Raw genomic sequence first — 27,909 nt, forward strand, 5'->3', positions numbered from 1 at the left:
TTATGTAGGCAACTTTCTAGCGAAAAAAAATGTTGTTTATTGATAATAATGATTGGCGTTTGGGACATTTGTGTTCAAAGGCTTGATTAGGCAAGCATCTACTTAATTGGCGCAAGTAATCACCAGTGGATATGACACATCGTGCGAAACGGGCATATAATTGCTAAATTATAATCGTGCGATCATCTCAATCTTCCTGATATAGAACGAGCCCATTTTTGCTGCTGTTTATCAACAAAAAAGAAAAAGATATATATAACGGCTGGTCATCTAAAACACTTCATTGGCGAGAAATGAATGCATATGCACTGTTTACCAACACAAACAAAAGATATATATAGCAACTGGCTATCTACAACTCTACATTGGCAAGAAGTGAATGCAAAATGCACTGTTTACCAACAAAAACATTATATATAGCAACTGGCTATCTACAACTCTACGTTGGCAAGAAGTGAATGCAAATTCACTGTTTATCAACAGAAACAAAAGATATATATAGCAACTGGCTATATACAACTCTACATTGGCAAGAAGTGAATACAAAATGCACTGTTTATCAACAAAAATAAGAGATATATATGACAGCAACTGGCTATCTACAATACTACATGGCAGGAAATGAGGCGAAAATTAATTAGCAAACAATACCTGGCGCATCAATGGGCTAAATGCCCATAGGCTTCATTATAGCGCATGTAATTAAACGCAATCGAAACAACGCCTCGTGTGCAAATGTCATACTCTGTAGGCCTATAGGAGTTTCTTTTACGCTAATTATCGTCAACTGCAAATCTTTCAAGGAATGCTCAAAATATAGTCATCCTCCGGTTGTTAAGTCTGCTGTTGTTCTTCTGCTCCCCATTATCAAAACTCAACCGCTGGACTCTGAAGCTCTCTTTCAGTTTTCCGAACGCGTCGATCTCGTATGCGACAGGGCGCTGGAAGACGCTCTGCTTCCGACGGCGAGAGTGCGGGGTCGAATCGCTCACCGTACGGACACCGCGATGACTGCCTGCACCTCGAGGACTGCGTGCGTTATTGATCTCATCCCGCGTGCCTCTTACGTTAGGGATGTTGATTGCGTCGCTGAAGCGCGATTCCAAAATGGCGATGCTCGCCTTCAACGACTTCTCGTCCTCCTGCTCGCCCTTGACCTCGATGTCGTCTTCGCTGGTGCTACTGGTCTCTGATGTCGACGGTGACTCGGGTGTCTCGCGGAGCATCTCCGCATACTGTGAGCTCGTGGTGTGCATGAAGGCAGTGATTCGGTTGTCGAGTACGGAGGGACGACGTTGACGAAGAAGACGACTCGGTGGTCGACAGACCTGAAGAGAAAATTAGGAGAAAGTAAGATTGAATGACAAAGCTTTCATCACGAATCTAAAGAGATCAGTACCTGGCTTGCCCGGGGATCTTGTCATTTTTTTTTTTAACCCTGTTCACACTCAGAAGAAAATGCGCTAATGAGACAATCACATGTCCATAATTGTAATATTTATACGAAGGGACCTCAATTAACCCTATACAGAAAATATGATCATGTCTCATAAAAATGTACAGGGACCCATTCACATCATTGATAAAGTTAATATGAAGAGACCCCAATTCATAAAATAAAGATAATACAACTGCAATTGCACACCACTTTTTTGTATAAAAAAGGGACCATAATTCATACTCTAAAGAAAGGACAATCGTGTACATATGCCAGATGAAGTGAATTATATAGTTACACCATTGTGCTATTGTAGCTACGTCACAGTCATAACAAGTGACGATCACAGTTTCATAAAATGAATATGAAGCTAAACTCAGCAATGCTCTTATTTGCAGTGCATAAACTGTAACTTCCCTTTGATTTTATTTGTTTATTTTTGTTTTATACTCACTGTCACACACTACAAACACAAATGCACTTTTTTTGCGCTCAGATAAAACCTTTCTTTTGTATACCAAGATGTGATTTAATTTATTTGGAACATTGTTTTCAATGAATAATGATATTATGGGTAATAAGGTTTTGAAAATAAATATTATACGATTGAGGAGATTAGTTTTACTAATACTTCTCAAGGAAACAATAACAATAACAATAATGATGATAATGATACCCTACACTCAAATTTTAGCTTATTACATCATTATGAATATTAGGAGCCTCCCAACATATTTTGACATTTTAAAAACATTTTTGTCATCAATGGATGCGTTTTCATTATCTATAATAGTTATTGCATATATATTGGTTGCCAGAGGCGGCGGAGCGACTTCCAAAGTGTGGGGGGGGGGGGGGGGGGGCACCAACAAAAAAGGGCACCTTCACAGGGAAAATAAAGAATTTTTTAGACATTGGTATACACCCCTATATTGTGATTACATTATCGGGGATGATTCCAATATTTGTTTCTCTTTATACATCATATAAGATATTGCTTAAGTATCATACTTTGCAGTTGGGTGTGATGATCTAAAAATTCATTTGCGAGCGAGGAAAATTGTTAAGATTTGTGAGGTCGCAGTGCGATAATTTACATCTTATAAAGAGGAAAATCCAATCCTGATGGGGTTATAAGCACATTCTCATAACGGAAGACTGAACAGATCTTTGATAACTTGACATAATTATAACATCTATATCTACGAGCGAGCGTAGAGAGCGAGCTTTGGGGGAAATTGCTTTTAGTCGCTTGAAATTAAGGGCACGTTTAATGATGAGAGGAAAAAGGGACGCTTATCGAAAGGGTTAAGACAATTATTAGAAAAGAAAAGGAGCACGTGTCAAAGTACAAAGGCTAATTATCAGAGGTGAAAACGAGGCACGTGTCGACGGAAAAGAGGCACCCATCAGATTTTTATAGGGGGCATTTTTAAGTGGTGAAAAGGGGCAATTATGAAAAAGGGATAGGTTCTTTATTAGAAAGGAAATTGGGCACATATCATTGTTAAAAAGGTGATGAGAAGGGGAAGTTGCTCTTATAAAAAAAAAAGAGGCCCATGTTAAAATAAACGGGGCACTTATCAAAGACGAAAATTGGTAATTTTGAGAAGGGGAAGGGGCACTTATAAGGAAACATAGCATTTATTAGGAAGTAAAACGAGTATCTCTCATAATTGAATACGGTCATTTACAAGAGATGAAAAGGGGCACTTATGAGAATGAAAAGGAACTATTTTCATAGATGAAAAGGGTCATTTATGAGAAGGGAAAGGGGCTCTTTTTTAAATGGGGGCACTTATCATAAGAAAAAGGGGCACTTATTAAAAAGGAAAGGGGGCACATGTGAAAATATAAGGTGCGCTTATCCAAGTTAAAAAGGGGGTAGTTATTAAAAGGGGAAGGGGCACTTTTTACAAAGGAAAAGGGAAACTTGTCAAAGCAAAAGGGGAACCTCTCAGATTTGAATAGGGCAATTATCGGAGGTGAAGGGGGCGCTTCTCGTACCTAAAAAGGGGAACTTACTAGAGATTAAAAAAGGCACTTATGAGAATGGAAAATGGAAACTCATTGCAAAGGACAATGGGAACTTGTCGAAGGAAAAGGGGTACGTATCAAAATAAAAGGGGCACTTATCAGAGGTGGAAAGGGGAAGGGGCACTTTTAAAAATTAATAGGGGCACTTTTCAAAGTAAAAAGGGCACTTTTAGGGTACTTGAAAAAGTGGGAGGACACTGTGCCCCCTGCCCCCCCCCCCCCTCGGGAGCTCCACCTATGTTGATTGCACTCACTTTCTCCACCATTATTTAGTATTGATAAGTATACTTTGATTCGTGATGATCGTAAAGATTGTAGAGGGGGAGGAGTAGCTGCTTACATATATATTTTAGCAATTAACATAAGAAAAGATGTTCATATTGAAGGAGTTGAAAATGTATCCATTGAAGTATTTTAAATTAATGTAAAAAATAAAATTATAGGTATTATTTATTGACCGCCTAATAGTATAATTGATATGAATTTTTTAAAGATAGTTGATAATATATTCACCAACGAAATGAATAACAGGTCTAGTGGAATATTGTATTATGATATCTCATATCATTTGCCTATATTAGAATGTTCCAAATATAACAATGAAAAGGAAAAAGTTTGACCAAAATATTGAATCTCTTCAAATTAAGTTGAGCCAGAAAGAATGGCAACACATTTATAATGAATTGGACGTAAATAAATCTCATAAATAATTCATTGACAATCTCACTTTTTATTATAATAAATACACACCTCTTGTTCGGTCTAAATTGAATACAAAAAAAATAAACCTTAACGACCCTGGATTACTCATGGTATATCAAAATCAATATCTACTCGAAATTATGTTCAAAGAAATCATTACGACACCCCTCAAATGAAAATAATTAGAAATATAAACAATATCGTAATAAATTAACTTCTCTTATATGTTTATCCCGTAAACTATATTATTCGAATACAATTGATAGTAATGTGAATAACAGTAAGTTATTTATGGCATACTATAAACACAATTCTTGATCCTAAAAAGAATGTGCAAAATGATCATGAGATCGTTGATAATGGGCAAAATATACAAGACCCTGGCCAAGTTGCAAATGCTTTTATTGATTATTTTATAAATCTTGGTCTAGAATTAAAATCTCAGATACCACCTCCAAGACAACTCTATTCATAAATATGCAATATAATAATAAACAATCTTTGTTTCTGACCAACAATTATTTATGTCATTTTGGAAAATTACACAGTCATTAAAGTGTAGTGAATCAAGTGGCTATTTGTTTAAAAAGATTATTCATTTTTATTGCTTCCCCGTTGTGTTTTAATTATCCTTCACAAGTGGAATTTCTTTGTTACCGAATATATCTAAAATATTAGAAATAATTGTACATATAAGATTATACATGTATTCATTTTTGAATATTAATAATATATTTATACCTAACCAAGATGGATTCAGAAAAGATCACTCAACTGATTATGTTATTTTGCAATTATGTGATAAAATTACTAATTTATTCGCTAGGAAAGAACACATCGTAGGAATTTCGATTTTCGAATTTTCGAATTTTCGATTATCGAATTTCGATATTGTAGGAATATTGATTTATAAATCAGAAGCGTATGGAATTAGACGCACCGTTCTTTCTAAATAATAGACGACAATTCATCGATTTTAAATGTAATTCGTCGTTAACTATATTAGGTCCCTTGCTCTTTTTTATTTATATTAATTACAATGTAAACACATCACCACTTTTAACATGCATTTCATTTGCAGATGACACTTATATATCTTATTCACATACAAATTTAGATGCTCTCATTGAAACTTTGAATTATGAATTAAGCAAATTATCTATTTGGTTTAGATTTGATAAATTATCTTTAAATATAAGCAAAACCAACTTTATATATTTTAGGATTTTGCACTCTACACACGAACTTGCTTATAATATATGTATTGACAGGATTCCTATCGTACACAAATATTCTCTTAACATTCTAGGCGTAATAAAGTTCTAATTTGACATGGCATCCTCATATAAATAATACTTTGTACTCTCGTCTCTAGAGCTATAGGTATATTATATCAGTTGCAATATTTTATTTTTAAAAAGGACACCAATTACGGTACATAATCTTCATACTCCTTTATATATAATTCTGTAACATACCATGAAGCATTACGTATATGCGCTCAATCAGACATGCACATTTTCTAGCAAACACAGATTCTATATTTCATGAATTTAAAACCCTGAAAATAAATGATATTCACACACTGATGTATAATATTTCAATCAATATACTTCCTAAACCATTCCATACCTTATTTATATACAATACCGATATTCATTCGTACCCCACCCGTCGTTCATCTGACCTTCACCTTAATAATCCCAAACTTTTAATAGCCCATAGATCTATCACAATTCGTCCCTATTTTCACGAAGTGACGGTAGTGAGGAAAATCGTAACGCAAAGTGAATGTAATTTTTTTTCACTACCGTCACAGCGACGAATTATAAGACATCATGAACCAGACATTAGGAATAATTTAACCCGAAATATAAACGAATGCACATCCCTTTATTTTTTTGAAGCTAATATGAAAGAAATCTTATATTAAAATATTATACTAAGACTCCATCAAGGCCTGATCATTTTATTGTTCAAACTGTTTATTTCCGGTTCATTCCATTTTACATATCAGTCTTTATTGGTACAATATTGATATTGACCAATTTTATGGCGCGCAACTGTATACAGAAGTCGAATATGTGTGTTTTGCACCCGCACACGCTCGTTCATACATGCTATATGATCTTATACACTACGAAATTTGATCTTATACACTACTTGTACACTAGGAAAAAAACACACGCTTGCTCTTGCACATTTGCACTTACACCCACTTGCACCCACACAACACTCTTTGAAATATTTTTGTTTCTATTTTAAGTTTTACAATTAAAATTACGCATTTAGGTGACAATCTGAATGTTACCCAACGTCTATTTGACACCATTTGTAGCTTCTCCCTCCCCTCCCTCTCCCAGGCCACTATCCACTCTCCCTGCTCATGGTGGTCGGTCTACTGCATATATTTACATTTTTAATGATACTAGTTAAATTATTATCACATTTATATGTTAAGATTGTATAATTCTAATTTCATTGTTTTCTTATTTAAAATTTATTGAAAAAAAAAGATCTGTGTACATTTCATTTTGATTTTGTTAATTAAATGCAGAAACAAATCAAAATAAGCACTGGAGGATCATGGCATGTCTTCTTCGGGGGGGGGGGGGGGGGGATCCTATAGGTTGAGGCACAAAGGGTACCATTTAACCGTCTAATTGTTAGGCATTTCTGCTACCCCTGTGATTACGTTCGACCCTTACCTCGTCGGCCATCATCTTGACGACATCCCAGGCATAACTGACGTCGTCCTCGCTCGCGTACTGGTGGCAGATTGCGAATCGGATGACGTACTTGCCGTTGAGTGACGACGGTATCATGTGGAGCTTCCCGGAGTCGTTGATGTTCTTCAGGAGTCTCTCCGTTAGACTGTTCTCGCCCTATTAAAAGTATAAGATACAATGAATATATAAATAAATGAATAAATAAATGAATAAATGAATAAATGAATAAATGAATGAATGAATGAATAAATAAATAAATGAATAAATAAATGCACAAATAAATGAATAAATAAATTAATTAATTAACTAATTAAATAAATAGATAAATAATTAATGAATAAATTAAATAATTTTTGACTGTATAAAGTACAATAAATAGAATATAGAATGTCCAATGTATAACCGCATTTAAGATGACATACAACGAACTGTAATTTTTATTTTATTCATTGTTTTATTTTAAATATAAAATCTGAAATAATCAACAGACTCTTCTAGATGCACCAGATCACCTAACTACTTCTAGTGCTGAAAGGGATACAAATTCATGACAATGACAAGTGAATTCGAATCTGCATCTAATTGAAAGTGATTTTTACCAATAAATATCGGGAAAACACGTCAATACTATACAAACAAACATAACACGACAATCCGTACGCCCCTGTACAAACTAAAGAGATAGTAAACTATACCAGAAATAGGGCATAAATAATAACGAGGAGGGTTCAAAGGCCAATGGAAAAAAAGTGGGACATTGTTTCGACCTTTCTTTTCTGGAACTGATATTGTCAAATTAATAAAAAGGTACCTCCTCTTCATTAATATCCGTTTTTAGAGAACGGACTTGAAACTATAAATCATAGCTCTATATGAAAGCACACTGAGGCCCAATTCACACAACCCGTCTTTTTGCTGACGCTGGTCTCCGTCAGTGACATGGCGTGCTTGTTGACGCGCCACATGAAAAGGGAATACCACAAAAATAATCCATATTGAAAAGTGCAAATATTCCGTTTAAAACGCTGACCATGGAGACTAGTAACTCCATGCGCTGACGTATGAGCTAATTGAGTTCACAGGTTTGATTGGCACAGGCGGGTGGTGACGCAATCGAAATGGTGCCTCGCGAGCAAAGGGCACACTAAGTAGTCGACATTTTGGTGTATTGTCAAAAGAGGGCTTTGAATGGATATAAGCGACTTTGTCATCGACCTTTGACACTTGTTATTGGTGACCTTTGACACTAATTGACGATGAAGTTTATGAAACGGGGCCTTAGTTCTGTAGTTCCTTGAAAACAAAACAATTAAGAAAAAACAAATAAAAGAATAAAACGTTGGAGAGTGGGGATTTGAAATAAAGGCTCATCAACCAGGCAACATGATGATGCTTTGGGAAATGGGTTGCTCAGAATCCCGTAACGAAATTGAGTGAAACTAATAATTGGATGAACATGACTGACCTTTAACCTGAAGCACACAAGACCCATCGTGACTTCGCCCAAGACTTCAAAGCGGTTATCGTTCCAGACGAGCTCCTCGAATGCCTTCGCTTGTTTGACGTGCTGAAATAATGAAGAATAATTCACAAATAAAAAATGCGCAATTGCAATAACACCACTATACCAACAACAAACAGAAAATAAATACCAGCATCAAGAATTTTGTTAACGTGTATTGATACCAAATATTTTATAAGCGTACAACTTTTTTTTATTCAGTTTCAAAAGCTACTTTTTTGTAGTAGGTCTAGTGTCAAATAACAAGTTTACAGAATAATATTTTGTGAGGTCGCAGAAATTAAAGACACCGTACCTCCAATCTAGTAATACCTTTGCTCCGCCGGCCTGAAGATATGCCCTTAGTTGTGATATGATGGGGGCAGCCCATTAACTCAATCTTTTACTTGTAAATGCCACTTATTTTCACATTGCTTTTCCATCTCCCTTTCTTTCACCCCTATCTTTATCTCTATTTCCGCCAATTGATTGGGAAAGGGGATGCCCATATGACCCCTGTAGCTACGCCCTTTAATTGCCCTTTTTTGACGCATTGCCTGTAGCTATGTTTTAGCTAAGATTTTTTGTTTAAAGGTTGTACGCTAAGGGTAGCCTATAAACTCGGGCCACTGGTATACGAATCAGTCATTGCACGACCCTTGTCACACTAACGAAACTATCATCAGACCGTCAAGAGATCGAATAACATTTACATTAATGATAATAGTGGAGTCTTGTATAACACTCATGTCTGGCACATTGCCACTCCTGGGGGATGTTTCACAAAGATCCTAAGTCGAACTTAACTCTAAGTTGGACTTAAAAAATATGGAGAGCCATTTGTAACCTTAGGATAAAATATATTCAAAAGCAAAAACTCAAGTATATTAGAATTATCATAAATTCCACATCAAGAATATGAAATCTATTCTTGATAATAGAAAATTTGAATGATTTGAATCACCATTTTATGCCTTTTAAAATAACTTTTACAAAATATTTCAAAGATGCTAATTGCTTTCCATAATTTTTAGGTCCATTTTAGAGATAAGTTCAACTTAGGATCTTTGTGAAACATCCCCCTGGTGTTCTGTTATTATTATTACTCTGGCTTTAGCACTGCTGCCATTTAAGCGCTCGAGTGTTTCAATTCGATTATTCCTAGTGTAGATTAATGTCTTGCCAAAGGACATTAGTGCTGCGACAGGGATTCGAACCCGGTACCCCGTGGTTCACAGTCTTGAGACTTATCCACTGGGCCACAGCACCTCTACCATTACCACCAATTGCTAAGAGCGGGTCTCTTTGGAGTCAATCTGGCATGTGTGACTGACTGACTGACCTAGGTATTTCGGTGCGGTCGTAACATCCCGTACGATGTAAGAAGTGATTTATTCCTATGGCATTTTTCTCCGACACATTTAAGGCTAATATTGATCAATAAATCTTCCAAATAGTTCCAAATTTTGTGCCAGAATTTCTGTGTACAAAATGCAAACCTTGCCAGATGCACGTAACAATATACACTGAAATAAGCCTAGTGCATTTGGCAGCATTCGTCATACTACTTTTTGTTAAACCTTTTTTTTAGGGGGCGGGTTATTGTCACACAGAGGACAACGCCGAACTAAAACAAAACCAAATAAAACGTAACATTACGAAACAAAACAATGCGAAATGTTACTTAAGAAAACAAAACAGAACGAAACAAAGGTAGTGTAGCAAAACAAAACAATCGAAATAAGCAAACAAACAAGCGAGGAAACAAGCAAACAAAATCGAAATTCATTATGAGCATGCGAGATTATTCATGCTTTCACATAAACTTCATTCCTTATTATGGTTATATAACTCAAACATAAAAACCTCACACTCTCTCGTTTTATACACGGATAAAAACAAGTACGCCATTTGGAAAAAAAGAAAAAGGATCTGCCCTCCTATTTGAATTCTGATATTCCTAGCGATCTGAATTCCAAATTGTCTCGAGTAACCCCGTAGGGAGGTGATGTAATATTATGATTGCAGAATTTTGTATCGGTTATTATTTTGTTTCTATCTCGTGTGTGGCCGTTGTATTCTTAATCTGACCTATATTAACAAAAACAGAAACTAGCGACACAATCTGACACCAGACAAAACTATCATACTGAATTACTGATATCAAATAATGTTGGAGAATTGACACACATGTCTCGATCCATTTTAAAAATATAAATAGAGGGAATTAAAAAGGGTCAAGGGTTCGAGCACCGGCATGGCACTCTGCGTATTTTTATTTACATCGCCCCTCTCCTCCCGAGTGTTAAATGGGTACCCGGGGGGTGTTTCACAAAGATCCTAATTCGAACTTAACTGTTAAGTTGGACTTAAAATTATGGAGAGCCATTTGTAGCCTTAGAATAAATATATTCAAAAGTGAAAATCCCAAGTATTTAAGACTTTTTATAAATTCAACATCAAGAACATGAAATCTCCTTGATAATAGAAAATATGAATAATTTCTATCTACATTCTATGCCTTTTAAAGTAACTTTTACAAAATATTTAAATAGATGCTAACAGCTTTCCATAATTATTAAGTCCAACTTAAAGATAAGTTTAACTTATAGGATCTTTGTGAAACACCGCCCCCCCGGTAGCGAATTTTTTTTTCCCAAACAGGTTTACCTATGAGAGTAAAATCCTGCCTCCTGATTGGTTCAGAGGTATACGCGTCATGAATATTCACGAGCTGAGTTCACAGCACTGTGGCTGAGCTGCAGTACCTAGTATATGTATTACGCATGCGCGTGGACTTCAGTTTTGCTGGCCATTTAGGTGTACAAAATGTATGTGAGCTAGCTGTGGTGCGAGGGGATTTTTATTGGGGGAAGGGGGGGGGGGGGGTCTGTTTGTTTTTGAACATTTCTGGTTATTCTGGTGCTTGGTTTATATAGTTTTACACTGAGGATTTTTTTTCTCAAAGAGTTCACTTACAGTACACACACTAATATTCCAATTTCACACATAGGCTATACATACAAACACTATCTTTCTCTCTCTCTCTCTTTCTCTCTCTCGCTCTCTCTCTCTCTCTCTCTATAAACACACACACCCACCCACCCTCATGTATTTACAAACACATAAGCAACACATGCACACACTAGCTGTCAAGAATACACAATAGACACACACAAGGGGTATAATTATCTTATCAGGATGGTCCGACATGAGATGGTTGGATGTGGGTCAAAGCCACTGTGTTGCTCCGAGCATGATATCTTGACAAACATTTAATATTATCACCCGTAACTGAAACCAACACACAATTAATATCACGGTATTAGTCTCTTTTTTGTTCCACCAAGCTAATTTTTGCACCTTGCACAAATGCACTTCTCAACATGAAATATTTCACTAAATTTGTTTTGTTATTTTCACTCCAAATTAATTCAGCCATGCTCACTTTTAATCACTTCACTTATATCTTATTTAACATTGAATACAATGCAGTTGCATGGGTTGTTCTTTTATTTTGTTAACTCGGCAGAGGCCACGGTCATGTTCAAGCATTTACGCTTACGACATGTGGTCTCCTGCTTTTTCCTTTTGTATGAAACTTTTATTTTAACTAGAAACAAATTTTGTCAAACTTACATGTTATTCATTATATTTATTTGTATGTTTCTTTGTATTGATATGAAAAAGTGGAAATAAAACAAAACAAACAAACATATCAGTGGTTCTGGTTCCTTTGTGACAGATGAACCTGGCCAAAGAAAACAAAGGACATAAAGTAATATATACAGGCTCTACACACATGTCAAAGACAAGCTTTTATTATTAATATGCATACCAAGTGCACATTACACTGATTCATCTCTTATTTAAACATGAATATCTGACTAAGTCCTTTTCAATCTTTATATCTTCAAACTTCTTTTCTCAAGATTATCTTACTTAAATCAGAATCAAAACAATATTTAAAGGACATCCATTTCATTGCATTAATTTGAGCTTTCAACAATAAATACAAACAGCAGGTTCATAACCTTTGACCTACTTTCATGAATTTAAACTTGATATGACATGCACAGGATATGATTTTACATTTTCTGTTATTAAGATACAATCCCCACACACATTTATTTCACTGCCTCTGTCAACTAAATTTGAGACTCCATATAAATTATATTGCATGCATGTGTCACTGCTTTTGAGACTAATTCAGAATACATAATAACATAACCTACTGACACTATATACTGACAATTTCAAAGCATTAAAATAAAAATGGGATGGGCCAATTTACAATTTCACAATAATATTGTGGTACTTACATAAAGACTTGTATGGTTCTTGCAGAAGAAATCGGTATTCTCTTCTTTAGAGCGACCAAAATTGCAGAGAGTTGTACTTGTAGACTCCGCCATAATACTATAGCTCATGTAAAGGTTATAACTTAGAGCCAATCACTGCGCATGCATATCCATGCATGCAGTGTATAGCCTACGTACTATAGCTGCGCTGCATCAACGAACTCAAACTTGGATTTCGATGAGCTGCATGAGCAGCTTCGCCTGGTGTCACGCGCATGCGTAATACTACTAGTATCTTTCAGCTCAGTCATGAATATTCATGATGCGTATACCTCTGAACCAATCAGGAGGCAGGATTATACTCTCGTAGGTAAACCTGTTTGGGAAAAAAAAATTCGCCCCCCGGTAGGGTACGAATTTATTGTGTTTGCATCAGCATGTGTACGCCCGTAGAAAAGGAGAGTGTTCTCTGTGATGTGCGGAGTATTAATTGAATCCAGTAATTATACTGTATTAGCGCTTTGGACGGTTGTAACTGGAAAAGTGCTTTATAAGAACAATTATTACATAATATGGTGGGGTATTCCAGGGGGAGGGGAGGGGGGCTGGGGGTGGTTCTAGAATGCCCATCAGAATAATCAAAAGCTTCATCTTGCAAGGAATATGCTTTTAAAAAAAGAACAGAATGGTCAACTTACATTCCTGATATATTTTTGAAGTCCTTCTACACCATAGGTCCTTATCACGAACCAAAGCTTTAATGCTCGAAATCTTCTACTCAATGGAATTGTCCAGTGCTGCATTATTGAAAATCATAAAAAATATATATTCATTCAGTTCATTCGTTAATTTGCAAATTTAGTATGCGATGCTGAAGATAGATGTTTAAAAGAATTTAATGGATTTTTAACCCGGCCGAACCGTCTGAAAGATGAAAAGCGTTGCAGAACAGAAGCTCAATACTCTAAGAATGAAAGAGATAGATCATCTTGAAGCGCAAAATTGAAGGAAAAAAGAGCAACATGATATACGATGTATTTCTCTTTTCTTTATAATACATACACTCTATATTTTAAGTAATTGTTTTCATGTGTGTAGAGTGATAATTTAATTACAAAACTACTATCTGCATTCGGCCCTTTATGCAGATTTTCGAAATCATATGACGATATATATTTCATGTTTGGGAAATCAAGATAACCAATAAAAACGCTACTTATCACTGTAAAGTTGTAATGAAAAATAAAGTGTTCATTTCAATGAGCGGATAATATGTACAATTATATTGACTGTAACATAATGATTTAGAGAATGACTTAGATTAAAAAAACATTATACAACGATATAAAAAGAAAAGTAACATAAATTTGTGACATAAAATGCGACCCGATTGAATGTCCCCTAAAGAACAAAAAATATAACAGAGAGCAGTAACACTACATAAAATAGAAGTAAGGGAAGTCAAGAGAAACTACATAAACGAAAATTAAACATTTTATATCGAGTTTTATGAACAAAAATTGAGCTAGACTTACCCTGTAGTCTATTGCAGCATCTGAAGGACAAAGAATGAAAAGTAAATAAATGAAAAGGTGGAATAAATAAATGAGAAGACGAATAACAATCTAAAAATGGATCATTTCGGTAAATGAAACGAAACAACAAATCAAAATGAAAGGCTAAGGTGGTTTCCTTTTGACCAGGCTAAAGAGGAAAAAAAGGATCATTATCATTTCCTGATCTAAGACGAATTCAATTTTTGTTTATTACAAAGTTAACTATACGAACGACTCGAAAGGTTTATCTAAATCATTCTTTTCATCATGACACTTGAGATAAATTAAGCGTTACTTCTCTGTCAAATGTACAATAGCTAAAATGAATAACTTTAAAAAAGAAAATTACCGTCATTTTCATGTTGTAGATACAGAGGGTTAACATTGAAAGTACTGGTAAGAGCTGTTTTGTCCCGTATCCTGTTAGGATGATAAATATAAAGGAAATTTAATCAATCATATTTGAGCAATACAGAAATACAAATGAGTTTGTTGTTGGGTTTATAAGGCTGTCCAATCTGAAAAGATTATTTCCGCCATGTGACATAAAGTTTGAGTGGGCAGTTGTAAGCCTTAAACTCTATAAATCAGGATCAAAAGAACAAGTTCTTAGTAAAGAAAAAAGGAAAGCATAGTGTCTCATAGGTTGTACAAAAAGATGTTTGAAATTGATAAACAGTCTGCGTGAAAAGAGAGTATAATCGGTGTGAACACAACAGTGTGAAACAGAGTGAAATCGATAGGAAGAATTTAGAAGTGATCTCTAAATAGTAGCTGTAGTGATAGAGCGGATCATCCACTTGAATCTTAATTCAAAGTATGAGGGTTCGAATCCCAGCCTGGCATTAATCCGCATTAGCCACTCTCCATCAAAGTGTAAATGGGTCCCGGGTAATGCTACGGGTAATGCGATGGTAATGCTAGGGTAATGATATGGTAATGCTATGGGTAATGCTATGGGTAATACTAGGGTAATGCTAGGGTAATGCTAGGGTAATGCTAGGGTAATGCTAGGGTAATGCTAGGGTAATAATTGCAGGTCCAGCAGGAATAGCAGTCTTGATACCGATGTGGCTTCCAATGCACAGGTAAATAAGACCCACTTTTTATTAAAGGAACCGTCGAACTGAAGTCATTTCAAATGACGCCAACATAATAGGTGAACGTGCGTCAAGTGAGAAGCCTGCTATATACTTATTTTAACCAGAATTTATAACCAGAAATGTGGAAAATATTTGGAAAAGTTTGATGGTTCACATGATAGGAATGGATATTTGAGATAACAAATCTGTTTCCGCTTGTCGATTTCAAGGAGCATGACATAGGCATGTTTGTCACAATAAAAGAGAAATGTGAGATTCAAGAGGTTCGTGAGGACATTTGTTTTCCTCTCTAAAATGAAATGGATGGAATTCGGCTATTAGACCAAAGACATTGGAGGCGAACTTTAGTCTCGATATATTCTGATACCAAAATACCTAAAGGCCGCCTATTCGGTTTCAAACACTGGTACAGAGATATTTCACAGAAGGAACCTGAAAATATTTCTTGGCTGTTTGAAGAAGATCCAAAGAGAAGAAATTTGCTCCAGCGACGTTTACCACGGGCTTAGTTTCGTCAAAGATATATGATAAGGATGAGAGTTGCAATTGTGTTTAGATTATGTTTAGATTTAGGAGAAGGTTAGTAGTAGTTTCAATCTGAAGATTAGGTAAGAGGAGTTCCAATACGTTCGGTTTAGATTAATATGGTTAAGTCGTGTAGCTTGAGTCTGGAGTTAGGGTAAGGGTCGCAAGTGTCTGTTACTAGTGTTAGGTTAGGTTTCGTTCTAGGGTCGGGTACAGTTGTATGAGTCTGAAGTTTGGGGAATAGTTGCAATTGTGTTTAGGGCTTTGTTTAGAATTAGGATTCACAATTTTTTTTAGTACATTATGTCTTAAGTTTTGGTGAGGGTTGAAATAATGTTAGGTATATATTAGGATAGTGAGAGTTTTAAGTTTGGGTAAGGGTTACATTTGTGTTTTACGTTAGGTTTAAATTTTGGGTGGGGTTATGCATAGTAGTTTCAAGCTGAAGTTTGGGTGGTCGAGAGGGGTTGCAATAGCTATAAATTGGGTTTAGATTTAAGGTTAGGGTTCGGCAGAGTAGTTTAAGTATGAAGTTAGGATTAGGATTATGCAAAATTGATTGAACTTAGAGCAATGGTCGCTATGGTCGCAAGAGCAGTTAACGCACAACAGAATATACATGTATAGGCCAATGGGTGACTGTGTAAAGTATATCAACACCACAGAGGCGAGTCTTGTTTTCCCATTTTTTCATAATCGGCAGGATACACGGCGAGACAGCGCCACACGTAAGCCGATGTGTGAAGCAAACATCGGTTGCGAAAGAAGCACTAAATCACCCATCTTTGGCGACCCAGGAAAGTCGAGGGTCACTCCTCTTCTTATTTACAGGTGCTCTCAATGCCCCGGGAGGACTCTTTTGTTTGTTCTTTTAAGGGGTTTGCAAAAACAAACAGAAAAGTGCAAGCGTTGATGCCCCGGTCACACCGACAAGACCGATTCCCGACCAACTCCTAACCGACACCCGACCGAATTGCAAAGCTGTTGGTTATCGTTTTAGAACGGGTTTAGTAAGTCGTGTGACTTGGTTGTTACATACCACATTACGGAACAGTCGAAGTTTACGAGCATCCATTTGTTGGGATTGAAGTTGAAGGAGTCTACATACTGTGAATAAAAGAGAGAGAGAGGGAGAGAGAGAAAGCTATCAAAGTCGAGTTTAGGTGTTGATAAATACATGCAAGTTGCAAAACACACTTTTGAATATCAGGTACGACAAAACAGCATCGAATCTCATAATTCATGACATTTTTCAGTTTCATTCTTTAGAGACTCAATTCATTGTACAGTATAACGAGGCGACGTTTACATGTCATATTCAGAATATTAAAGCATTTGAAGAGCCATGCTTTTCAGGGAACATTATTTTCTCTGATGTTCTTCCACACTTGCATTATAACAATGAAAGCGCTCACAAATTATATTTAACCTGTCCCGAGAACTCTACCTTCTCTTTATTGATGCGAGCCCCTTTCTTTAATTTATAATGAATTCCGATTGTGCTGCCCCCTCCTCAAACATGAAACCACTACCAATATCTACGATAACAATTGCGAAACTAATATCTACAAAATGTTAATAAATAATCGACAAATTTTGCGTTAGAACAATCTAATATCATTTCCCCCTCCATTTGATCAACCGTACAAGTTCGTGGGAAATCAATGTTAGAACAATGTTTTCCCCCTCTTCATTCGACAAACTCATAAAAATCCTGCTCGACAATATTTATTCACCTCAAAGCCGGTTAGTAGGTAACTGAACTCGGGGCATATGAGGGCGTTGCCCCCGTATGCGCCGTCGACGTGAAACCAGAGCCCCCGTTCTTGGCAGATCTCGCCCAACTCGTCAATTGCGTCAGACGCGCAGCACCCAGTCGTTCCGAGCGTTCCACACACCTGTTGGTAAGATCAACCGTACGCGAAATACAGTCAGAGCGAATGGGAAAAAGCCTAGAAATTATGCTTCATGAACGGATGAATATGCAAGCAATATTATGAATGTTTCAGTTATTGAAATTTGAAGATTATAACATTATCAGTTATCAGATTGAGTTTAAAAAAAACAAAAAACAAACAAACAAACAAAGATAAACCAGGACAAAACCAAAGACACAACAATTACACCACCACCACAAACATCACCAGCATCAACAAAAAGCATCAACACTCATTTCATGATATTTTTTGTTAAAGATGAACAAACTAATCAGTGCTGTCGATGCACCTTTTTATTAAAAAAATTAATGATAGGCCTGTAGCATGAAATGCTTAATTATCAGTAATGGCAAAATTGAGTTTTCAAGAAGAAAACAAAACATGAACAAATATGGTGAGTAGTTTTTCCGAAATCGGAAACGAAATATAGTTTGTATCAACAATGGCATTTTTCATATAGATTTAGTCATTGCAAATTGCTGGTATTTTCCAATTACACACTAACGTTGCATGATACTTACATAGAAAGGTATAAGTCCTCTTTCCTCGTCGAGCTATTAGTGATAAGAAAGAAAATACACAATGAAAGACTGCGCTCTAAATCATGTGTTCATTACAGGTACCCTAATTCTTGCACTTTCATCAAAACTAAAACTACGGATTATTAAGTATATTTCTGTTGTTTACAAGTCCATGTTTCCTGGCATTTTTTTAGGATGATTTATTGGTTGCTCATGCCCTTAATAAGTTCATCTACAACAACATCTAAACGTGACAAGATCAACGCCATATTCGACTAAATTAATTGATCAGGCATTTTGTCAATCATTAAGACATTTCTTTCATTATTAGTGTTACCCAAGTGAGGTTAATGATATAAGGTTCATAATTATGCAGACCTGAATTGCTTCTAGGAGTGTGGTCCCCCGTAGGGAGTACTGGTCGTCCGTTGGAAGCTGATGTGTTTTCACAAATGAAATAATTCCCGCTTTTTCGACTGACGAGTGTGCCTTATACAAAAGTAACAAGGAAAAGAGTTAATAAGAAAACTGACAAATTTCTGTCGTTGAATGTTTAAGATTGCAGAGCTACCTTAGTATCACATAGAACGTAAACTTTTGTGGACACTTACAACTCTGAAATAATATTGGGAGCACGTGTTGACTGAAGGTTTCCTCGTAGACTAATTGCAATGTTCAACAGATAGAGATAAACTCTAAAGAGTCTAAAAGATCGTAATATATTTGGATCCAAATTTAACGACTAATTGAATTACCACAGTGACTACACTATAACGAAAGGGGGAAAAAAAAGGGGGGGGAAAGCAAATTTGAACAATGAGTTAGTGTTTACACACTGTGAACATAGCCTACTGTGGAAATGTTATAACGAAAGAAAAAAAAAGCATAAAACTACAATATGAGATAAATTTGAACAATTAATTAGTGTTTATCACTGTGAAAATAGCCTACTGTGGAAGTGTGGTCACACTTTTTGTTACCCAGTGATCAACGAATGGTAGTGGGTGTGGGTGTGTGGGTGTGTATGTGTGCACTCATTACTCCAGAGAACATTTAGAAGGTATACAATGTTGAAAATGTATCAGCTGAAAAGACAGTGTTCAAACTATGTTCATTCTGTGGAATACAGTGTGATACACTGTGGACAAAGAGAGGAAGACAGAGAGAGAGAGAGAGATAGTCAGGTGTAAGTATATCGCGGTGTTTTCCAAGAAAGCATTTTGAACTGTTTCGACGCGATGACACAATGCAAACACATTGTGTTCACATTTTTGTTCTCACCTTATGATATTGTATTACACACTGTGGTAAAAAAAAAAAAGAACCACAGTAGGTTCATTGCACAGTGTTACTTGAATGAGCATTTGGAATTCATACAGTGTTATCGATGTGGACACGACTATTTAAAACACTTCCCTGGTATGACTTAAACGTGATACGTCATGTACACACACACATAATTGACTGTGGACACAGGGAGAAACGTAATGTTAACACACCACAATATCACCCCGAGAGTATTTATATTTAGCCATGACTTTAATGTTGAAAATGTGAATGTAAGGATAACGTGTTTACACTTTTTTTGATACTATGTGAAAAATAATGAAAAAGTGTGCATACAATGAAATCTCAGCGTGTGAACATCACAATGTGATCATAGGTTTGAAATTGTCATCACACGTTGTTCTTCACACTGTAATAACCGTACAGGTATAAGTATAATTAATCAAGAATTTATTTATCTTTTCTTACCAGGTTTGAGCAGTACGCTACAAGCTTTGTCAGTAGTACACCATCCTCTATATCCGGGTACTTTTCCTTGTATCTTCGCAGCGCCGTCGTTCTCGCTGCCAGCATTGTCACGAGAGTGCATTCACTTGCTGAACCCTGCACGGAAAATATGTACATCGCAATAAATAATAACACAAACAGCGTAATTAAAGAGATGGATTACAATGGTTAAATTGATACCATATCCGGTCTAGACAACACGTACGCGTATATCATACGAGGTATTCCATCTATGCCTAAAGTCAATGGCATTTTGCACGTCTGCACCAGTCTTTTAGTATACATAACATCATTATCTTTTGGCTTATTTCGCAAGGGAATATACTTTATCAAACTTGGAGATCTTCAATGAAAAAGGATCCATGGAGGAACTAGGGTATCAAAGTGGTGAGGGAGTGTTACAGAATAAAAGACTAGCCCCCCCTCCCCGCCCCCCCCCCCCAAAAAACATTTGCTTTTTGTACCGGAGCTTTTGGAGGGAGAAGAAACTGGAAGAGAAGACAGTGGCATATGATTCTCCGCACCCTTTGAATATTACATATATGATAAAATAACACCCTTCCTTTAAAAAAAGATGATGGTAAATGTGTGCGTGTGTGTGAGTGCGTGACATGAAGCGTGTACTCATTTTTCGATATCAACGTGAAAAACAGTAATGCTTATTAGACATCATTTTGTGTTTTTGTTATTAAACTTAACTTGTTTAGATTACGGTAAAATAGTGAGCAATTTTCCCTTTCTCGATGTATGGCATGTTTTACAGTTGCCACCATGCATGTCAACGAACCCAGCGCAGCTAAATATATTTTGTATAAAAGCTGCTCTATGTAAATTTATTATTAGAAATATTATTATAAGATGGAAAATATTTGGGAAATACCTGGATGACTCCACCACCTCTGCAGTTGTCTGTGAACGGAAGAAGATGCTTTGGAAGGTTGAGCATCCGACCTAACCAGTCTATCATTATCGTTTCAAGTTCCGTACATACTGGACTCGCTGCCTGTTCATCAGGAAGGAAGTAGAAGAAGGAGAAGGAGAAGAAGGAGGAGGAGGAGGAGGAAGAAGAAGAAGAAGAAGAAGAAGAAGAAGAAGACGAAGGGGAAGAAGTAGAAGGAGGATCAGAAGATGAAGAAGAATAAACAGAAGAACGAGAAGTAGGAGGAGAGGAAAGAAGAAGGAAAATAAAGAAGAAGAAGAAGAAGAAGAAGAAGGAGGAGGAGGAGGAGGAGGAGAAGAAGAAGACGAAAATACAGAATAATAAGAAGTAGGAGGAGGAGGGGAAAGAAGAAGTAGAAGAAGAAAGATGATAAGCAAAATAGAATTTACATAACAATATATCTAGGGAACATGTGCACAAAATAATTCTTCAGATAAAAGATGAAAATTATGGAATTTTATTACGTAACAAATAGGTAAGATGCTCAAGGTTATTCCCACAGTTGTCGATAAGTTTGCGTTTGACCAATTACAACTATTAATATAGACATGATACAGACATACTAAAGCTTAACACCAGTACATTCCATCCTGAAGAAATTGTCAGTGGTTTATTTACCCATGAAAAGCCTATGCAGCCGATTGCATCAGAAAGCATGTCTGCTAAAATGCTTGGGTATGAGTTTCCCGCCGGAAAGTAGGCATGAAAACGTGGATGTTGCCAATGGGTTACCTGTGGGATAAAAAAAATATTTCATTAAAGTGACTCGGTAACATTGATGAAGGTTGATGACAAAACTGCGTCATTTTTGTACTAAATGTTACTTATTATATTCCTTCTACTGTACTAACCCTCTAACATGCATGTTCCCAACCGTTTTTCCACGAAAATAAAGAATTAGACAGGCTTTTTAAAATATGTCAACACTCAAATGTCTGGAACGGTTTATAGAGCCAATTCATTGCTTTGAGACGATTTACATTGACCTTAAATGTAATTAAATTGTTATAATTTAGTTGGGAGAATTATGGAATCGACCAGATAATTTTTCCCAATTTTTATTATTAATAATGGTCTGCTTTCACTCACAACTTTCAGATTATCTTTAATTGTACATCTAGCATTGAAGTCGTTTTCTCTCAAGAAAAAAATGTTTTGCTTTGTTTGTTTTTTACCTGATTGCTAAGAAAACAATGTGTATATGTTTGTAAGTAAGCAACTTTAGTGATCTCCGAGGAACTTGGTTATGGAGATTAATGCTGGACAAAAGGGACGCTATAGCAAATTGGCTTGGTTTCGAACCCGGGACCCCACGGTTACGCGACCACTGCTCTACCACTAGACCATTTTGTCACAACATTTCATTCGAAGGCGGTATAACTTGCATATAGATTGCATATTATTTTAATAAAACATAATCTGAACATTATTTCCATATGCAATACGATAGGCTTCTGAAATCACCATTGAGTCCATTTCTTGAAAATCTTCGCAATTGTTTCAATTTGTAAAGATGATGTATAGACCATTTTTTTTAAGAAACAAATTTAATCAAATCTTATCAAATTAAATCGAACGGAATCGAATCAAATCAAATCAAATCCAGTCAATAGCGTCCTCTTAAACAGGTTGAGATTTCAATTAGTAAACATCAAAGCACATAATGAAATTCACAAAGCCTTATGATTTCGACAGAGTACCGTGGACCTAGACCATCGACTTATTATGAGCGGTAAAGGGTAAAGGGTAGAAGGCAAATCAACGATCAAACCTCTTATGATTACATATACAAACTGACAAACAAGCAAACGAAGGTCATATCTCTTTTATTCTACCGGGAGCCCCAAATCATGCCAATCAAATGGCGGTAGAGAGAGAGAGAGAGAGAGCGAGAGAAAGAAAGAGAGAGAGAGGGGAGGGAGAGAGAGAGAGAGAGAGAGAGAGAGAGAGAGAGGGGGGAGAGAGAGAGAGAGAGAGAAAGAAAGAGAGAGAGAGAGGGGAGTGAGGGAGGGAGAGAGAGAGAGAGAGTGTGAGAGAGAGAGAGAGAGAGAGAGAGAGAGAAAGAGCCCGGGGGGGGGGGGGGGGGGTATATGGGGTGAGATACACGCACACTTTTCAAATGCAGTCCTCCGATATTGGAGTATACAAATATTTCTCCATGTTTGACTGTCTCGTTAACTACGTGCCGGGTAAACAGTTTCTGCCATTGGACGATCAAAGGGTCTTAAAAGGCCACAGTTTTCCGTGAAAGTGAGTACCGGCCCAGCCCTTGTCCATATGTGAGCGCCTTGATAGTGCTTTCTTCCCAATCCTTCCAGAATTATGTGTTTTTGCAGCGATTTACGTCAAAAAGCGACATTCTCGCCATAAATTGGCCTCGCTAGGATTTAGATGGCAAAGACAACAATCGAGCAGGATTTATGTCTGCTATGACGGTGGCATGAAAACATTTAAAGGTGGCTAAAGCAATGTTTTTAGTACATTGTGAATTCTTTCCAACAAACCATAGTTTGCTTCATATTTGATTTGTTGGAAGTAGGAAAATATGCTGTGACTTTCAAAATAATATTACCATTTTGCAAGTCAAGTAACTGCATTGTTGCATTGCACATAAAGAAGTAAAAAACATTTCTTCATTTTTCAAAGAAGGTTTGTTAAAAAAAGAAATACCAAAGGGCACTAGCGCATCGACTTGGTTTCGAACCAGGGACCTTCTCGGTTACAAGACCACTGCCTTACCACTGAGCCATCGCGCCTCCTAAGTTTGTGTTAATGAAACATTTTCGTATTCATCACATTTCCCAATTTATTCTCTAATCCCTCTCCCAACGGCTTAAAGATAAAATTTAGTTCTGGTAATATAGAAAATAAATTCTCACAGAATCCAACGAAACTTACATCGAATGTTAAAGATTACAAATAAATGACATGTGCCAAACAATTTTGGTAGAAAATATGTAGTGGCTGAGTAATGAGCATAGAAAGATAGGGAAACCCGGGTAAGTAGGCCCGACACCATGTGCTTAAACAGGTCACTATATGAAATGGGAGTTGTGGTTCTTATTGAGGATGATTCCCTGTAAGTTTTTTTTGTGCGTCTCTCTTTCTTTCACAGGTTCAAACTGTCAATCTATTGCAGGATAAACAATCAGCAATAAATCATAGAAAATTTCTCTCAAAATAAGATTCCCATACCAGAGCTCCAGATTAGCTTTAACTTCTGGTCTTTCCAATACGTCAAGACATTGCCTTGGCTTTTGACTGAGTGAACTTTGCCATATCATAATCCGATCACTAGCTAATTTATGTCATGTTCGTGGAGATTGTGCCGGGATTGTCTCTTACTCAACGTATCACTATCCCTCGACCATTTACTGCCGGCCTTCGCCTTTGTTAGAGAAAGAGTTCCTTAAAGGTAAAGACCAGTTCTGGTCATGCGATTGCATTGTGAGACAAACGAATATCACTGTCGATATTATTTCCGAAACACTGGCTTAGTTGGTATAAAGTTAAACCATCTGGTTCGATTGTCATCGTCCAGGCCTCTATACACGTGTAATTCATTATAAAAGAAGACTTCTTTTTGCTCCAAGAATCTTAAATCAATTCACATATGGGTCTTTTTAAATTTAAAAAGTCAAAATGATAATTACATATTACTTGTCACTAGGTCGGACAATGCTAAAAATGCCCGATTAATATATTAAGCTGATGTAACACCCTTCTGGTTCCAAACAGACTACACCCCTAGCATGATCTTGGTGTTAACATCTGACATGAAATCCTTTCACTCCTTTCCCTTCATATAGGGGGTATTGCTATCACCCCTTCCACCACCACACCCATAATCCTTACCCCAGGCATGATCTTGGTGTTAACATCTGACATGATATCCTACCACTCCTTCCCCTTTATAGGGGGTATTGCTATCACTCTTTCCACCACCACACCCATAATCCTTACACCAGGCATGATCTTTGGTGTTAACATCTGACATGATATCCTACCACTCCTCCCCCTTCATAGGGTCCTAGCTATCATCCCTTCCACCACCACAGTGACCACACCCATAATCCTTACCCCAGGCATGATCTTGGTGTTGACATCTGACATGATATCCTGCCACTCCTCCCCTTTGACCGGCGCTTCCTCGGGTAGCATCTTCCGGAGGTAGCCAGGGGCAACATCAGGAAAGACACGATAGTCAGAAATATTGTCCAAGTACTTTACGATGTACGATGACATCTCCTCCGAGTTCTGTTTGAACTGCTCCCCATCCATCGCAAACCCCTCCTATTATACGTAGAAAAAAATATATATAATATGTCACAATTATCTATCATGGCTTAAAGATAAACTTAATTGAGTTCTGATAAATATTGAAAATAAATTATAACAGAATCCAACGAAACGTACACTGAATATTCAAGATTACAAATAAATGACATGTCCCTAACAATTTTGGTAGAAAATGTATAGTGGCTGGGTAATGAGCATAGAAAGATACGGAAATCCGGGTAAGTATCGGCCCGACACCATGTTTTAGCGAAGATGATGCCCAGTAAGTTTTTGTGCGTTTGTTTTTATTTCACTGGTTCAAACTTCAAACAAGCAATTTGCTGCAGGATAAACAATACTGATCATAGCAATTTTCTCTCAAAAGACGATTCTTATACCAGAGCTCAAGATTAGCTTTAATTAGAGAGTCTGACTGAAGTAATTGATGAATTCAAATTGACCGGATGATGAACAATGATAATTTGATAAAATAAAAATTAATGTAAAATGAATGAATGATTAACCAAACGAAATTTTTTCTACCATTTTGAAGTAAATTTCAAGTGCATTTGTTAGCTAATAATATACCAATAATACACAGCAGTGAGGGCATTAGTAAGAATTACCCACACGAGGTCCCTTTGGAACAGTCTAATTGTTTTATAAGATTAAGCTTTATTTGTTTTAGAAAATGATGTTTTATAACATGATTTTGATAATGACTGGTCATTACTATTGGATAATGACCGGTCATTATCCAAATTACGCGTTAGGCAAAATAAATGTCTGGTCACGTGTACGCTCTCAACCAATCATTTGATTAGGATCTACGTCATCATCTTATAAAAGCGATTATATGACCATGAGAAGATCTGTGGACAGTACACGTACTTGAATTGAATTCTGTACCCAGAGTCTCGGACGAGCATGAGGGAAGGGAAACATTTTACACAATCTCGATCTAAAAGACGTGCAAAATGGTAGGAGTTTTATCCAACGCAGCAAATTAGCATGACTTCACAACTTTTTGAAAATGTAATAATTATAAAGCTATCATCTTCCGGCTGTAACCGGTGTGTTGGCTCGGTCAGTAGAGCGTCCACCTCACAACCGGGAGGTCGTGGGTTTGAACCCCGGCCGCGTCATACCAAAAGACGTTAACAGACGGGAGTTGCTGCTACCTTGTTTGGCGTTCAACAAAAAGGGATAGAGCAACGTCGATCTGGCTCTGCTCAGTGGCTGCCGGGCTCACGATCAATCGGGCAAAAAGAATTTCTATTTTCGGTTTAACTTAATAAAATTTGGAGTGGAATTTAAAAGATTATTATTATTATTATTATATCTTATTTTTAATGGACTATATTAAGGATACGTGAGAAATGACTGATTAAAACAAACCAACATATGACTTTCATCTGAATATGAGAAGTGAAGCAGTTTAACACGTTGTATAACATTTCATTTACCCGCGTGTCCTCTCCTTCTCATACAAATCGTTACCTCACAATTTTGAATGAATTTCATGCATCGTCAAAGAATAAAGGCAAGTGTAATGAAAATAAAAGCTTAACTTAAGTTTAAGTTAGTTAAACTCTCAGCTTACCTCTTTTCAGGTATCAATAAAGGCGATGATTTACACAGGTTTGATATCCACAGTTATGCCACGACGTTTCCAGCAAATAAGATCAACGAAAATTAAAAGAAATACAAATCCTCTTCACAATTCACAATTAAATGAAGCAGTGAAACGTCAAGTCTGTTCCAAAGATATCCGTCTGTTTCAAATGAATTTATGCTTGTGTTGTGAGAGAAACTATTCAATAACCAAAATTATAGTGGCTACCTGTAGCTAGACGACAGAGATTGGAACGTTCTTTGGTAAAATTATCCGCATCTTCGCGTTCGCTGCTTCTGTTCTCTGACAATGTTCTTCGCAAGAGTTCTGTTCTTGGCACTGATTGGAGGTTTACGGACCACTCATTTTTATAGTCTCTCTAAGCCTCGGCTTGGGATGACCACACTGATGTGTTTGTTTTCATTTTACTTTTTCCCCCGCATCCTCTATTTCTCATTCCCCTCTCTCTCTCTCTCTCTCTCTCTCTTTTTCTCTATCTATCTCTCTCTCTCTCTCTCTCTCTCTCTCTCTCTCTCACATTTTGCAATGGTGTATGAGAAATGTGCTTCACTAGCGCACGTAAGAAGAAGGATTTAACCTTGCTGGGATTTCCATTTCCGTGAATGTACTACAAATTTTACTTCTTAAACGCAGTCTTTGTCAGGCGCGGATCTACGGGGGAGGGGGGGGGGGGGGCGACGGGCCCGACCCCCCTTGCCTTTAACAAAAAATGTTTTTTAGTAAGCAATCACGCAACCCGCCCCTCCCCCCACCCCCACTTAGTAAAACTAACGGTCTGCGCGATTTTCAAATTTCCGGGGGCAAAAACAAACAAAAAATTATGCTTACTCCCCCCCCTCCCTCCCACTGAGCGAAATATTGGTAGGCCCGATTTTCACATTTTCGGAGGCAAAGCGGCGGAAAAAAATGTG

The 27,909-nt window shown here is 36.8% G+C and overlaps 1 protein-coding gene across 1 annotated transcript; it reads right to left on the minus strand.

Annotated features, from left to right (window-relative positions):
* On the minus strand, positions 1-27,242 carry LOC594040 (aromatic-L-amino-acid decarboxylase-like). Its single transcript, XM_030986924.1, has 15 exons — positions 26,966-27,242; positions 25,165-25,377; positions 21,703-21,816; positions 21,025-21,147; positions 20,106-20,240; positions 18,729-18,839; positions 18,351-18,383; positions 17,629-17,790; positions 16,932-16,999; positions 14,614-14,684; positions 14,244-14,263; positions 13,407-13,505; positions 8,372-8,473; positions 6,886-7,062; positions 1-1,328 (listed from the first exon to the last, which is right to left on the minus strand). The coding sequence occupies exons 2-15, from the start codon at positions 25,363-25,365 to the stop codon at positions 810-812; spliced, it is 1,935 nt and encodes a 644-aa protein (XP_030842784.1). The 5' UTR covers positions 25,366-25,377; positions 26,966-27,242; the 3' UTR covers positions 1-809.
* Positions 27,243-27,909: the final 667 nt, after the last annotated feature.

Source organism: Strongylocentrotus purpuratus, unplaced genomic scaffold, assembly GCF_000002235.5.
Source record: "Strongylocentrotus purpuratus isolate Spur 01 unplaced genomic scaffold, Spur_5.0 spur5_scaffold_16, whole genome shotgun sequence".
In the NCBI taxonomy this organism is placed as follows: Eukaryota; Metazoa; Echinodermata; class Echinoidea; order Camarodonta; family Strongylocentrotidae; genus Strongylocentrotus; species Strongylocentrotus purpuratus.

What these genes read in the sequence shown, in the direction of transcription:
- LOC594040 (XM_030986924.1), bottom strand. Translation starts at nt 25,365, where the DNA reads ATGGATGGGGAGCAGTTCAAACAGAACTCGGAGGAGATGTCATCGTAC. An exon ending in ACACCAAGATCATGCCTGGG is followed by an intron (nt 21,817 to 25,164) that starts GTAAGGATTATG and finishes TTTATCCCACAG; the next exon opens with GTAACCCATTGGCAACATCC. An exon ending in ACCTACTAACCGGCTTTGAG is followed by an intron (nt 17,000 to 17,628) that starts GTGAATAAATAT and finishes TTTTATTCACAG; the next exon opens with TATGTAGACTCCTTCAACTT.